Source organism: Neoarius graeffei, chromosome 2 (genome assembly GCF_027579695.1).
Source record: "Neoarius graeffei isolate fNeoGra1 chromosome 2, fNeoGra1.pri, whole genome shotgun sequence".
Classification (NCBI taxonomy): domain Eukaryota; kingdom Metazoa; phylum Chordata; class Actinopteri; order Siluriformes; family Ariidae; genus Neoarius; species Neoarius graeffei.
Window position 1 is genome coordinate 91,580,381 of NC_083570.1, and position 12,654 is coordinate 91,593,034.

The window sequence follows — 12,654 nt, forward strand, 5'->3', positions numbered from 1 at the left end:
TAGTAACACAAAGTTACTAATTACAGACCTTTAGTAACACAAGGTTTAGTAACACAAGGTTACTAATTACAATCCTTTAGTAACACAAGGTTACTAATTACAGACCTTTAGTAACACAATGTTTTGTAACACAAAGTTACTAATTACAGACCTTTAGTAACACAAGGTTCAGTCACACAAGGTTAATAATTAGAGACCTTTAGTAACACAAAGTTACTAAATACAGACTTTTAGAAACAAAAGGTTTCGTAACACAAGGTTACAAATTACAGACCTTTAGTAACACAAGGTTTAGTAACACAAGGTTACTAATTACAGACCTTTAGTAACACAAGGTTTAGCAACACAAAGTTACTAATTACAGACTTTTACTAACAAAAGGTTTAGTAACACATGGTTACTAATTACAGTCCTTTAGTAACACAATGTTTAGTAACACAAGGTTACTAATTACAGACCTTTAGTAACACAAAGTTACTAATTACAGACCTTTAGTAACACAAGGTTTAGTAACACAAGTTTACTAATTACAGACCCGTAGTAACACAAAGTTAATAATTACAGACTTTTAGTAACAAAAGGTTTAGTAACACGAGGCTACTAATTACAGACCTTTAGTAAAACTTTGGCTACTAATTACAGACCTTTATTAAAACAAGGTTACTAATTACAGACCTTTAGTAGCACAAGGTTTAGTAACACAAGGTTACTAATTACAGTCCTTTAGTAACACAATGTTTAGTAACACAAGGTTACTAATTACAGTCCTTTAGTAACACAATGTTTAGTAACACAAGGTTACTAATTACAGTCCTTTAGTAACACAATGTTTAGTAACACAAGGTTACTAATTACAGACCTTTAGTAACACAAAGTTACTAATTACAGACCTTTAGTAACACAAGGTTTAGTAACACAAGGTTACTAATTACAGTCCTTTAGTAACACAATGTTTAGTAACACAAGGTTACTAATTACAGTCCTTTAGTAACACAATGTTTAGTAACACAAGGTTACTAATTACAGACCTTTAGTAACACAAAGTTACTAATTACAGACCTTTAGTAACACAAGGTTTAGTAACACAAGGTTACTAATTACAGTCCTTTAGTAACACAAGGTTTAGTAACACAAGGTTACTAATTACAGACCTTTAGTAACACAAAGTTACTAATTACAGACCTTTAGTAACACAAGGTTTAGTAACACAAGGTTCCTAATTACAGACTTTTACTAACACAAGGTTTACAACCCCGATTCCAAAAAAGTTGGGACAAAGTACAAATTGTAAATAAAAAAGGAATGCAATACTTTACAAATCTCAAAAACTTCTATTGTATTCACAATAGAACATAGACAACATATCAAATGTCGAAAGTGAGACATTTTGAAATTTCATGCCAAGTATTGGCTCATTTGAAATTTCTTGACAGCAACACATCTCAAAAAAGTTGGGACAGGGGCAATAAGAGGCTGGAAAAGTTAAAGGTACAAAAAAGGAACAGCTGGAGGACCAAATTGCAATTCATTAGGTCAATTGGCAATAGGTCAGTAACATGACTGGGTATAAAAAGAGCATCTTGGAGTGGCAGCGGCTCTCAGAAGTAAAGATGGGAAGAGGATCACCAATCCCCTTAATTCTGCGCCGACAAATAGTGGAGCAATATCAGAAAGGAGTTCGACAGTGTAAAATTGCCAAGAGTTTGAACATATCATCATCTACAGTGCATAATATCATCAAAAGATTCAGAGAATCTGGAAGAATCTCTGTGCGTAAGGGTCAAGGCCGGAAAACCATACTGGGTGCCTGTGATCTTCGGGCCCTTAGACGGCACCGCATCACATACAGGCATGCTTCTGTATTGGAAATCACAAAATGGGCTCAGGAATATTTCCAGAGAACATTATCTGTGAACACAATTCACCGTGCCATCTGCCGTTGCCAGCTAAAACTCTATAGTTCAAAGAAGAAGCCATATCTAAACATGATCCAGAAGCGCAGACGTCTTCTCTGGGCCAAGGCTCATTTAAAATGGACTGTGGCAAAGTGGAAAACTGTTCTGTGGTCAGATGAATCAAAATTTGAAGTTCTTTATGGAAATCAGGGACGCCGTGTCATTCGGACTAAAGAGGAGAAGGACGACCCGAGTTGTTATCCTTGTCAGTGCTCGGTTCAGAAGCCTGCATCTCTGATGGTATGGGGTTGCATTAGTGCGTGTGGCATGGGCAGCTTACACATCTGGAAAGACACCATCAATGCTGAAAGGTATATCCAGGTTCTAGAGCAACATATGCTCCCATCCAGACGACGTCTCTTTCAGGGAAGACCTTGCATTTTCCAACATGACAATGCCAAACCACATACTGCATCAATTACAGCATCATGGCTGCGTAGAAGAAGGGTCCGGGTACTGAACTGGCCAGCCTGCAGTCCAGATCTTTCACCCATAGAAAACATTTGGCGCATCATAAAACAGAAGATACGACAAAAAAGACCTAAGACAGTTGAGCAACTAGAATCCTACATTAGACAAGAATGGGTTAACATTCCTCTCCCTAAACTTGAGCAACTTGTCTCCTCAGTCCCCAGACGTTTACAGACTGTTGTAAAGAGAAAAGGGGATGTCTCACAGTGGTAAACATGGCCTTGTCCCAACTTTTTTGAGATGTGTTGTTGTCATGAAATTTAAAAATCACCTAATTTTTCTTTTTAAATGATACATTTTCTCAGTTTAAACATTTGATATGTCATCTATGTTCTATTCTGAATAAAATATGAAATTTTGAAACTTCCACATCATTGCATTCCGTTTTTATTTACAATGTGTACTTTGTCCCAACTTTTTTGGAATCGGGGTTGTAGTTAGGCAAGGTTATTAATTACAGGCCTTTAGTAACACAAGGTTACTAATTACAGAGGTTTAGTCACAGAAGTTTTAGTAACACAAGGTTACTAATTACAGACCTTTAGTAACACAAGGTTTAGTAACATTAGGTTACTAATTACAGACCTTTCTTCTTTGCTCCAAATGCAATCACCAAAAAAAGAAGAAGAAGAAGAAGAAGAAGAAGAAGAAAACTCTGACCAAGTTGTTGCAAGTGTTATCATTTTTAATGACATTGTATGAAGGGGTTTTTTTATGCTTTGTTCCCAAACAGGCTTCTGAACAGTATTATCGAAATTTGAAAAAGCATTTCCAAACAAAACCGCCCACAGTAACTGGTTAATAGTGATGTATAAATGGGTGGAAACTCGCAAAGTGGGTTCAATTCTGCCACTGTGACCTGAACCTGAAAACAAGAGGTTGGCCAATACTCTTGCCTTTATAATTCCTTTTACTTTGAAATAAAAATAAAAAAAAAACTTGGAAAGTATATAATTATGGGATCGATACTGCACATGGAGTTGTTATTGTTGAAGCTTGCCATCATTCATTCAGTTTGAAAACCTTTTTCACTCAGTATTTTGCCAATTATTTTGCCCATTTTTGGGCTTTTGGGCAGCACGGTGGTGTAGTGGTTAGCACTGTCGACTCACAGCAAGAAGGTCCTGGGTTCGAGCCCAGTGGCCAATGGGGCCCTTTCTGTGTGGAGTTTGCATGTTCTCCCCATGTCTGTGTGGGATTCCTCTGCGTACTCCAGTTTCCCCCACAGTCCAAAAACATGCGGTTTGGTTAACTGGCTACTCTAAATTGTCCATGCGTCTGAATGGTTCAGAGGAGAAAACCTCTGTAAATAATCCAGTAGAAGGCAACGGGAAACCACTATTGTAACTCTTCCCGAGAAACTTGGACCTGCCATCAGGCAGAACACTAAAGAAGATGATGATGATTGGGCTTTTTCACCCACTGTAGCTGTTTGATGAACAGCTAAAATCTCCTACTGTTCTGAAAAACTATGAACATGCCCAGCTTTTGGAAATTTGTTTCAGGGTTTTGTTTTGTTTTTTCCCCCATGTGTATTTCATTTCTTGGACATATGACTGCATGGAAGTGTGTCTATCAGCCCCAGTTACAGCAGTATATTCACCAAGCGGCACTACAGAAAAAAAATATATATATATATATATATATATATGGGGTGGCACGGTGGTGTAGTGGTTAGCGCTGTCGCCTCACAGCAAGAAGGTCCGGGTTCGAGCCCCGTGGCCGGCGAGGGCCTTTCTGTGTGGAGTTTGCATGTTCTCCCCGTGTCCGCGTGGGTTTCCTCCGGGTGCTCCGGTTTCCCCCACAGTCCAAAGACATGCAGGTTAGGTTAACTGGTGACTCTAAATCGACCGTAGGTGTGAATGTGAGTGTGAATGGTTGTCTGTGTCTATGTGTCAGCCCTGTGATGACCTGGCGACTTGTCCAGGGTGTACCCCGCCTTTCGCCCGTAGTCAGCTGGGATAGGCTCCAGCTTGCCTGCAACCCTGTAGAAGGATAAAAGCGGCTAGAGATAATGAGATCAGATATCCATTCTGCTGTTGAGAAATTACAAGTTCACTGTATGTGGAAGAGGGCTGTAACACTTTCTTTTTTTTTTTCTTTTTTTGATCACCTGACCTATGACCTATAACCTATGCATAAGCAGCAGTTTGTGTCTTGGAGGAAGAACGTGCTAGCTTTCACTTTCCCTGGTTGGTAGCTGTCATGTGATCGAGGAGAGCTAGGTAGTGTTTAGAGTTTAGCACATGAGAGAAAATGGGGGTAAAATTTGAAAAAAAAGAGAGAGAGAGAGAGAGAGAGAGAGAGAGAGTGTGTGTGTGTGAGAGAGAGAGAGAGAGAGAGAGAGAGAGAGAGAGAGAGAGAGAGAGAAGGAAGTACAGTGAAGGCCAAATTCCTTACACCGGAGTGTATTACACACACGAACAAGCGAAAAACTTTATATCAGTAATACAACTCGTACTTTTCCCTCTCTCTCTCACACACACACACACACACACACACACACACAGAGTCTGTCTCTCTTTCCAGACTCACGTGTTTTGTCTGTAGTGATGTGTCCTGAACAGGAACTAAAGACCATCATGGCTGATGAAGAGGAGGAGGTTGGAGAGGATGAAGAGCAGGAGGATGCAGGTGACGGTGATGCAGATCCTCGTCTCTCTCTCCAGTTCTCTGAATCGCTGCCGTTACACGCTCTATCCATGCTACTTTGAGAGTTCCATGACTACAGTGAGAGAGGAAAACACACACACAGCTTCTGAATCCTTGCAGAATGTGACATTATTCATTCATTCTTACCAATTTGATGCTCTTGACGCACTTGTGCTATTTAACGAAAACAGAACCCCACAATTTCGAGTGTCCTTTAAAAGCAATGCAATACTAATATATTCTTATTATGTTTTATTATAAACATAATAATTATAAAGACAAGCTCAAATCCTAGTAATGTCACAGAGAGGGTTATGAAGAACACAGTGAAATTCATCCTCTGCATTTAACCCATCTGAAGCAGTGAACACACGCATGCACACACACAAGTGAGCAATGAGCACACATACATATCCAGAGCAGTGGGCAGCTATGCTACAGCACCCGGGGAGCAGTTGGGGGATAGGGGCCTTGCTCAATTGCATTTCAGCCAAAGCTGCCCCATGTTAACCTAACCGCATGTCTTTGAACTGTGCTTGAGTGTGCATGTGACAAATAAAGGCTTCTTCTTCTTCTTCTAATAAAGAGAGGGTGGTTTATTTATTTACTCCTGATGAAGGACACAATGTGAAGGGAACAGTGGAATAAATGTGACAGCAATTTATCTCTCTCTCTCTCTCTGTCTGTCTCTGTCTCTCTCTGTGTGTGTCTCTCTCTCTCTCTGCCTCTGTTTGTCTCTCTATCTCTCTCTGTCTGTCTCTCTCTCTGTCTGTCTCTCTTTCTCTGTCTCTGTTTCTCTCTCATACAGTGACTAGTAATTTCATTTCATTATTGCTCTGTGTGTGTGTGTTCAGGTCATTAGCACTACCCGTTTTTGCTCACTCTATAAATTTCCTTTCCAGGTGGAGAGCCGTGTCCTCTCACAAATATGGGGCGCCGTTTCTCTAGCCACTTTATCCTGTTCTACAGGGGCTCGCAGGCAAGCTGGAGCCTATCCCAGCTGACTACGGGCAAAAGGCGGGGTACACCCTGGACAAGTCGCCAGGTCATCACAGGGCTGACACATAGACACAGACAACCATTCACACTCACATTCACACCTACGGTCAATTTAGAGTCACCAGTTAACCTAACCTGCATGTCTTTGGACTGTGGGGGAAACCGGAGCACCCGGAGGAAACCCACGCGGACACGGGGAGAACATGCAAACTCCGCACAGAAAGGCCCTCGCCGGCCACGGGGCTCGAACCCAGGACCTTCTTGCTGTGAGGCGACAGCGCTAACCACTACACCACCGTGCCGCCCGCTTTCTGAAAGTGATATAAATATTTTATATCAGTTCTAAACCAATTCATACACTTTCTAAAGAATCACTAAAGTCCTACTGACTGGTTTCATTTGTACTGTATTATGACTGTATCCTGAAGCACAAGTAAATCCATGTACAACATGTCTCGAATTTTGACTCGAATCACATTTGGACATGACTCAAAATTAGCATTAGTAAAAATTTCAGGTAGAAAATCAATCTCTGGCCTCCAGTTTCGTGGAATGTGGCTTCACTGACCTTTTGATTTAGGTGGAGTGTTTTCAATCAGAGGGTCTGCATATTTGATTGGAGTCAGATCATTGCTATATGTGGATTTTTTGTTTGTTTGTTTGTTTGTTTGTTTGTTTGTTTGTTTGTTTGTTTGTTTGTTTGGGGTTTTTGTTTGTTTTTTGTTAAAAAGAAACTAAAACAGACTCAGGACAGAACCTTGAGGGATGCCTAGAATTAAAACCATTTTAGAAAAATAAATTTGGAGTCATGTGGAAGTCATCTGAATGCTTCAGGATGGTGTGTGAAGAAGAAGAAGAAGAAGAAGAAGAAGAAGAAGAAGAAGAAGAACAAGAAGATATAGTTTTGTTACTTGACATAAAGTAATGAAAGAAAAAGTGCTGTGTTTTGATCTGCATGTATCCTTGTACCTAAACAAAAAGGTAAACCCATGATGTATTGTCATAGTAACATCATAACCTGACCATTAAAAAATAATTTTGGCTTTAATGTCTTTTACATCACAGCACTGTTGAATGGAGATGAAAGGAGAGAACTGATTACTTTTCTACAACAGTAGCTACAATAAGTAATAGCAATACTAAATAAAGTAACATCTAATAATGAATATTATTATACATACAGGACACTTTTTCGATTGAATAAAAACATTTATTTTTTTTGCGGTGCGGTTTCCATTAAATCCTGCACTCTGATTGGCTGGCGAGCGGGTCCGTATCCTACGGTATGGACCTCAGTTATGGACCCCGGTTACAGACCTCTGGCGACTCACTCGTTCACAACAACAATAAACATAGTAGCATTTTTTTGTCAACATTTATCTTTTTTTTATAAGATTTATTTATAAGATTATCAAATATCTTATAAATTTTTGTCAGCCTTTCTCAGGAGAATAGCATTAATTTTACATCATGGATAGCGATAACGACAGTCTTCACAGCGAAAGCAAGTTTTACTACCCTGAGGAAGAAGAAATAAAAGAAAACATTTCAGGAGAAAGCTAAAACCTGTAACTGTTGCTAACGCCGAGCAAAAACATGGCTGAATCCTGAATGACTCAATTTTGTATAAATAGGGGACTGCATAGGCAGCAAAATGTAGTTTTTTTCCTGCCATGGAAGTGCACTTGTATACCGAGGAGGAATCAATTTGCATTACAGCCGTGAATGAGGATTCAAAATGGCAGCTCGGCTCGGTTTTCCCTTTCGGGTGCTCTCGTTTTCTGTTAGAATTTGGTCAATAAAAAAATAAATATATTATTTACCAGCTTAAGGTCGGTCCGTAGGGTGAAATACCGTGACCTCGGCCTTGAATACTGACCTCGGCCCAGAGGGCCTTGCTCAGTACTTTCAAGACCTCGGTCACAGTATTTCATGATACGGACCTCCCAGCTGGTAAATAACATTTATGTGTTCTATTCCCCTCTAGCGGGTTTCATTCATTTAGTTTGATAGCATGCAATATTGTTAGCATATCGCTTATCCTACGTGTATTATATCACTCTACCGAATGGAGAATGAGTGTTGAATATGGTTTACAGTATTACATGGCTGTCAAGACAACATGATGTCACACATCGGAGCTGATGCAAATATCCAATGAGAAAGTTTTCTGCTGTGCATGTGCAGAAGCATTTCATTATTCACTGGCAGCACCCACAGTAAACTGTCGCAGTGAATAAAAAATGCCATAAGATACGTATTGCAAGTTACTCCCCTGTTCATAACCTTATGTAAAATCTATCATTTTTCCATCAAATGTGTATGTATAAAAATAATAATATTGGTTGGCTTTTTTTCATGGTATATCAGAAATATTCCATTCAGCAAGCATGATATTGAACTCATTGAATATCATGCTAGCTGAATGGAATATATCTGATACACCACTCAATGCCGGCCAAGATTATTTAATTATCTAATTCACAAAGACATGTACAGCAGATGCTTTAAGACTAATTGCAATGTCTTGCAATAGTATTCATCCCCCTTGGTGTTTGTCCTGTTTTGTCGCATTACCAACTGGAATTAAAATGGATTTTTATTTTATTTTATTTTATTTTATTTTTTTTTGGGGGGGGGGGTTAGCACCATTTGATTTACACAACATCCTTACCACTTTAAAGGTGCAAATTGTTGTTTTATTGTGACATAAACAATAACTAAGATGAAAAAACAGAAATCTGGAGTGTGCATAGGTATTCACCCCCTTCGTATGAAACCCCTAAATAAGAGCTGGTCCAACCAATTCACTTCATAAGTCACATAATTAGTTGATTAAGATCCACCTGTGTGCAATCAAAGTGTCACATGATCTGTCACATGATGTCTGTATAAATCAACCTGTTCTGGAAGGACCCTGACTCTGCTACACTACCAAGCAAGCAACATGAAAACCAAGGAGCCTCCAAACAGGTCAGAGACAAAGTTATAGAGAAGTATAGATCAGGGTTGGGTTATAAAAAAATATCCCAAACTTTGAATATCTCAGGGAGCACCATTAAGTCCATTATAGCAAAATGGAAAGAATATGGCACCACTACAAACCTGACAAGAGAAGGACACTCATCAAAGCTCGCAGACCAGGCAAGGAGGGCATTAATCAGAGATGCAACAAAGACACCAAAGATAACACTGAAGGAGCTGCAAAGATCCACAGCAGAGATGGGAGTATCTGTCCATAGGACCACTTTAAGCTGTACACTCCACAGAGTGGGGCTTTATGGAAGAGTGGTCAGAAAAAAAGTCTTTGCTTAAGAAAATACATTTGGAGTTTGCCTAACAGCATGTAGCAGATTCCTCAAACACATGCAAAAAGATTCTCTGGTCAAATGAGACTAAAATTTACATTTTTGGCCATCATGGGAAATGCCATGTGTGGTGCAAACCCATCACCCCAAGAACACCATTCCTACAGTGAAGCATGGTGGTGGCAGCATCATGCTGTGGGGATATTTTTCATCTGCAGGGACAGGAAAGCTGGTCAGGACTGAAGGAAAGATGGATGGCACTAAATGCAGGGCAATTCTGGAGGAAAACCTGTTTGAGTCAGCCAGAGGTTTGAGACTGGGACGGAGGTTCACGTTCCAGCAGGACAATGATCCTAAACATATTGCTAAAGCTACACTGGAGTGGTTTAAAGGGAAACATTTAAATGTCTTGGAATGGCCTCGTCAAAGCCCAGACCTCAATCCAATTGAGAATCTGTGGCATAACTTGAAGATTGCTGTACACCAACGCAACCCATCTAACTTGAAGGAGTTGGAGCAGTTTTGCCTTGAGGAATGGGCAAAAATCCCAGTGGCTAGATATGCTAAGCTAATAGAGACATACCCCAATAAATGCACAGCTGTAATTGCAACAAAAGGTGGCTCTACAAATTATTGACTTTGGAGTGAATACCTATTAACACTCCAGATTTGTGGGTGTTTTCATCTTAATTATTGTTGTGTCACAATAAAACAACAATTTTCACCTTTAAAGTGTTAGGCATGTTGTGTAAATCAAATGGTACTAACCCCCCCCCCCCCCCCAAATCCATTTTAATTCCAGCTTGTAATGCGACAAAACAGGACAAACACCAAGAGGGATGAATACTTTTGCAAGACACTGTATCCTCCAAGTATAAAATATAAATATGTTGTTGCATTACCTCGCCTCTTGCCCATAGTCAGCTGGGATAGGCTCCAGCTTGCCTGCGACCCTGTAGAACAGGATAAGCGGCTAGAGATAATGGATGAATGGATGGATGTTGTTGCATAAAAGAGAGAGAAAAATGACGGAAAAAATGTACAGTCTTCATAATATGCTGAAGCCTTCTTCAGTGTAAGAAGCCATTTACTGAGCATTTATGGAAGGAGTCTCCAGTGTCAGTGCTTTGTAACACTGAGTGATAACAGCATTCTACTTTTCTCCCAACATCCACTTCATCCTTATCCCCCCCCCCCAAATCTGTCCCTCTGAGTTACATGTTGGTCCTGGGATCGAGATGCTGACCTCTTTTGCTCCTCGGACCTGCCTGATCCATCCTGGTGCCCTGTGTCTGGTTGGAGTCTCATCGCATCGCTCCTGTGGAGAACGGCTCCATGTGGACAGTTGAAAGTCACACCTGGAGGACGCTCTGGACACTTACAGTAATGCTTTTATGGCTGAGGACTACAGTTGACTTGCTAACTTTAGGACTGCAGTTGTCATGAACAGTTTAGCACTCAAATTTCTATCAATGAAGAGTTATAACATCAACGAAACTGACTTCATGTTAGGACTGTTAATGTTATAGTCATGTTGTCTGTTGTTGCCAAAATGAGGATGGGTTCCCTTTTGAGTCTGGTTCCTCTCGAGGTTTCTTCCTCATGCCGTCTGAGGGAGTTTTTCCTTGCCACCGTCGCCACAGGCTTGCTCATTGGGGATAGATTAGGGATAAAATTAGCTCATGTTTTAAGTTGTTCAAATTCTGTAAAGCTGCTTTGCGACAATGCTTATTGTTAAAAGCGCTATACAAATAAACTTGACTTGACTTATTTTTTCGTTTTGATGTCCTCTCTGCAGTACAGGGTTGATATCTGTAGAAGAATAAGCTAACTAGAGAGAGAGAGAGAGAGAGAGAGAGAGAGAGAGAGAGTGTACCTGTTGATTATTGAGGTAGGGTCTGTAACAGCGGCGGCTCACACTGCGTAGCTCCTTAACAGCCACAGCAGGCATCGACTTGGAGAAACCCAGACCACTCCATGTGTCAGTGGGGGTCCGAACCTCAGTCACTACTGGCTTTTTCTGCATTGCTGACACACACACACACACACACACACACACACAAACCATGCATTACAAAATATGGACAGTGGCACTGAGAAGCATTGTGAATTGCTCTGTGTGTGTGTGTGTGTGTGTGTGTGTGTGTGTGTGTAGCAGATGGTTCGTTCAGACCCATAATTCCATTAAGCACTTCTGTTGAAGCACCAGCACATTTGGCAAAACATTGAATAAACATTTAGGCTCCTATAAGAAGGGTGTGTGTGTGTGCGCGAGAGAGAGAGAGAGATTAGAAGGTGTTATTTCACTTTGTTAAAAACCTGGCAGCTTGCTACACTGAGCCGAGCTCCCTCTATTACTCTTTAATGTGTTTTGTGGCCTGGTGATGATGAATACCAACTATATTGGATCTAATCACAGATTTAGATGCTGCAGATGAAACATCCACTGAATATTAATTCTATGCAGAGAACATAGCATAAAAATGAGAGTGTGATAACTCCTGGGTAAATACAATGTATTTGTTAGAGCATATTTCCACATAACCAGCACTGGAAGAGGTTCTGTAGAAAATAGTCAAGTCTGAATTGCACACAGGAAGGAGGTAAGAATGAAAATAGAAAATAAATCACATCTCACATCTGAAAACTACTGTGACAAACTCATAAAGCAGCTATAGGACGCCCTTATGTAATAAACACTGGCAAATGCTACAGCAGATGGCTGTGATATAAAGGCAGCTATGGAAGAGGCACAGTGAATGCTGATTGGGACTGTAGGGTGTTCTGGAGTCACGGGAGAGTTCCCATAAAACACAGTCAGCCATGAGTCAGCACAACTAAAGACTCATTTCTGGAAGGAAGGAAGGAAGGAAGGAAGGAAGGAAGGAAGGAAGGAAGGAAATAGAAGGGAAAAGGGAAAGGAGCAAGTAGAAGGAAAAAGGGAAGGAAGGAAGGAAGGAAGGAAGGAAGGAAGGAAGGAAGGAAGGAAGGAAGTAGAAGGAAAAAGGGAAGGAAGGAAGGAAGGAAGGAAGGAAGGAAGGAAGGAAATAGAAGGGAAAAGGGAAAGGAGCAAGTCGAAGGAAGGAAGGAAGGAAGGAAGGAAGGAAGGAAGGAAGGAAGGGAAAAGGGAAAGGAGCAAGTGGAAGGAAGGAAGGAAGGAAGGAAGGAAGGAAGGAAGGAAGGAAGGAAATAGAAGGGAAAAGGGAAAGGAGCAAGTAGAAGGAAGGAAGGAAGGAAGGAAGGAAGGAAGGAAGGAAGTAGAAGGGAAA

At 40.6% G+C, this 12,654-nt stretch overlaps 1 protein-coding gene across 1 annotated transcript in view; it reads right to left on the reverse strand.

Annotated features, from left to right (window-relative positions):
- The window catches only part of bicc2 (bicaudal C homolog 2), a 64,416-nt gene that overhangs the window by 17,175 nt on the left and 34,587 nt on the right, over nt 1–12,654 (reverse strand). Inside the window, exons 17-18 of the mRNA XM_060903869.1 lie at nt 11,262–11,413; nt 4,962–5,151 (exon numbers count right to left, since the gene is read on the reverse strand). Of these exons, the coding sequence (XP_060759852.1) occupies nt 4,962–5,151; nt 11,262–11,413 (342 nt within the window). The remainder of the gene's footprint in view (nt 1–4,961; nt 5,152–11,261; nt 11,414–12,654) is intronic.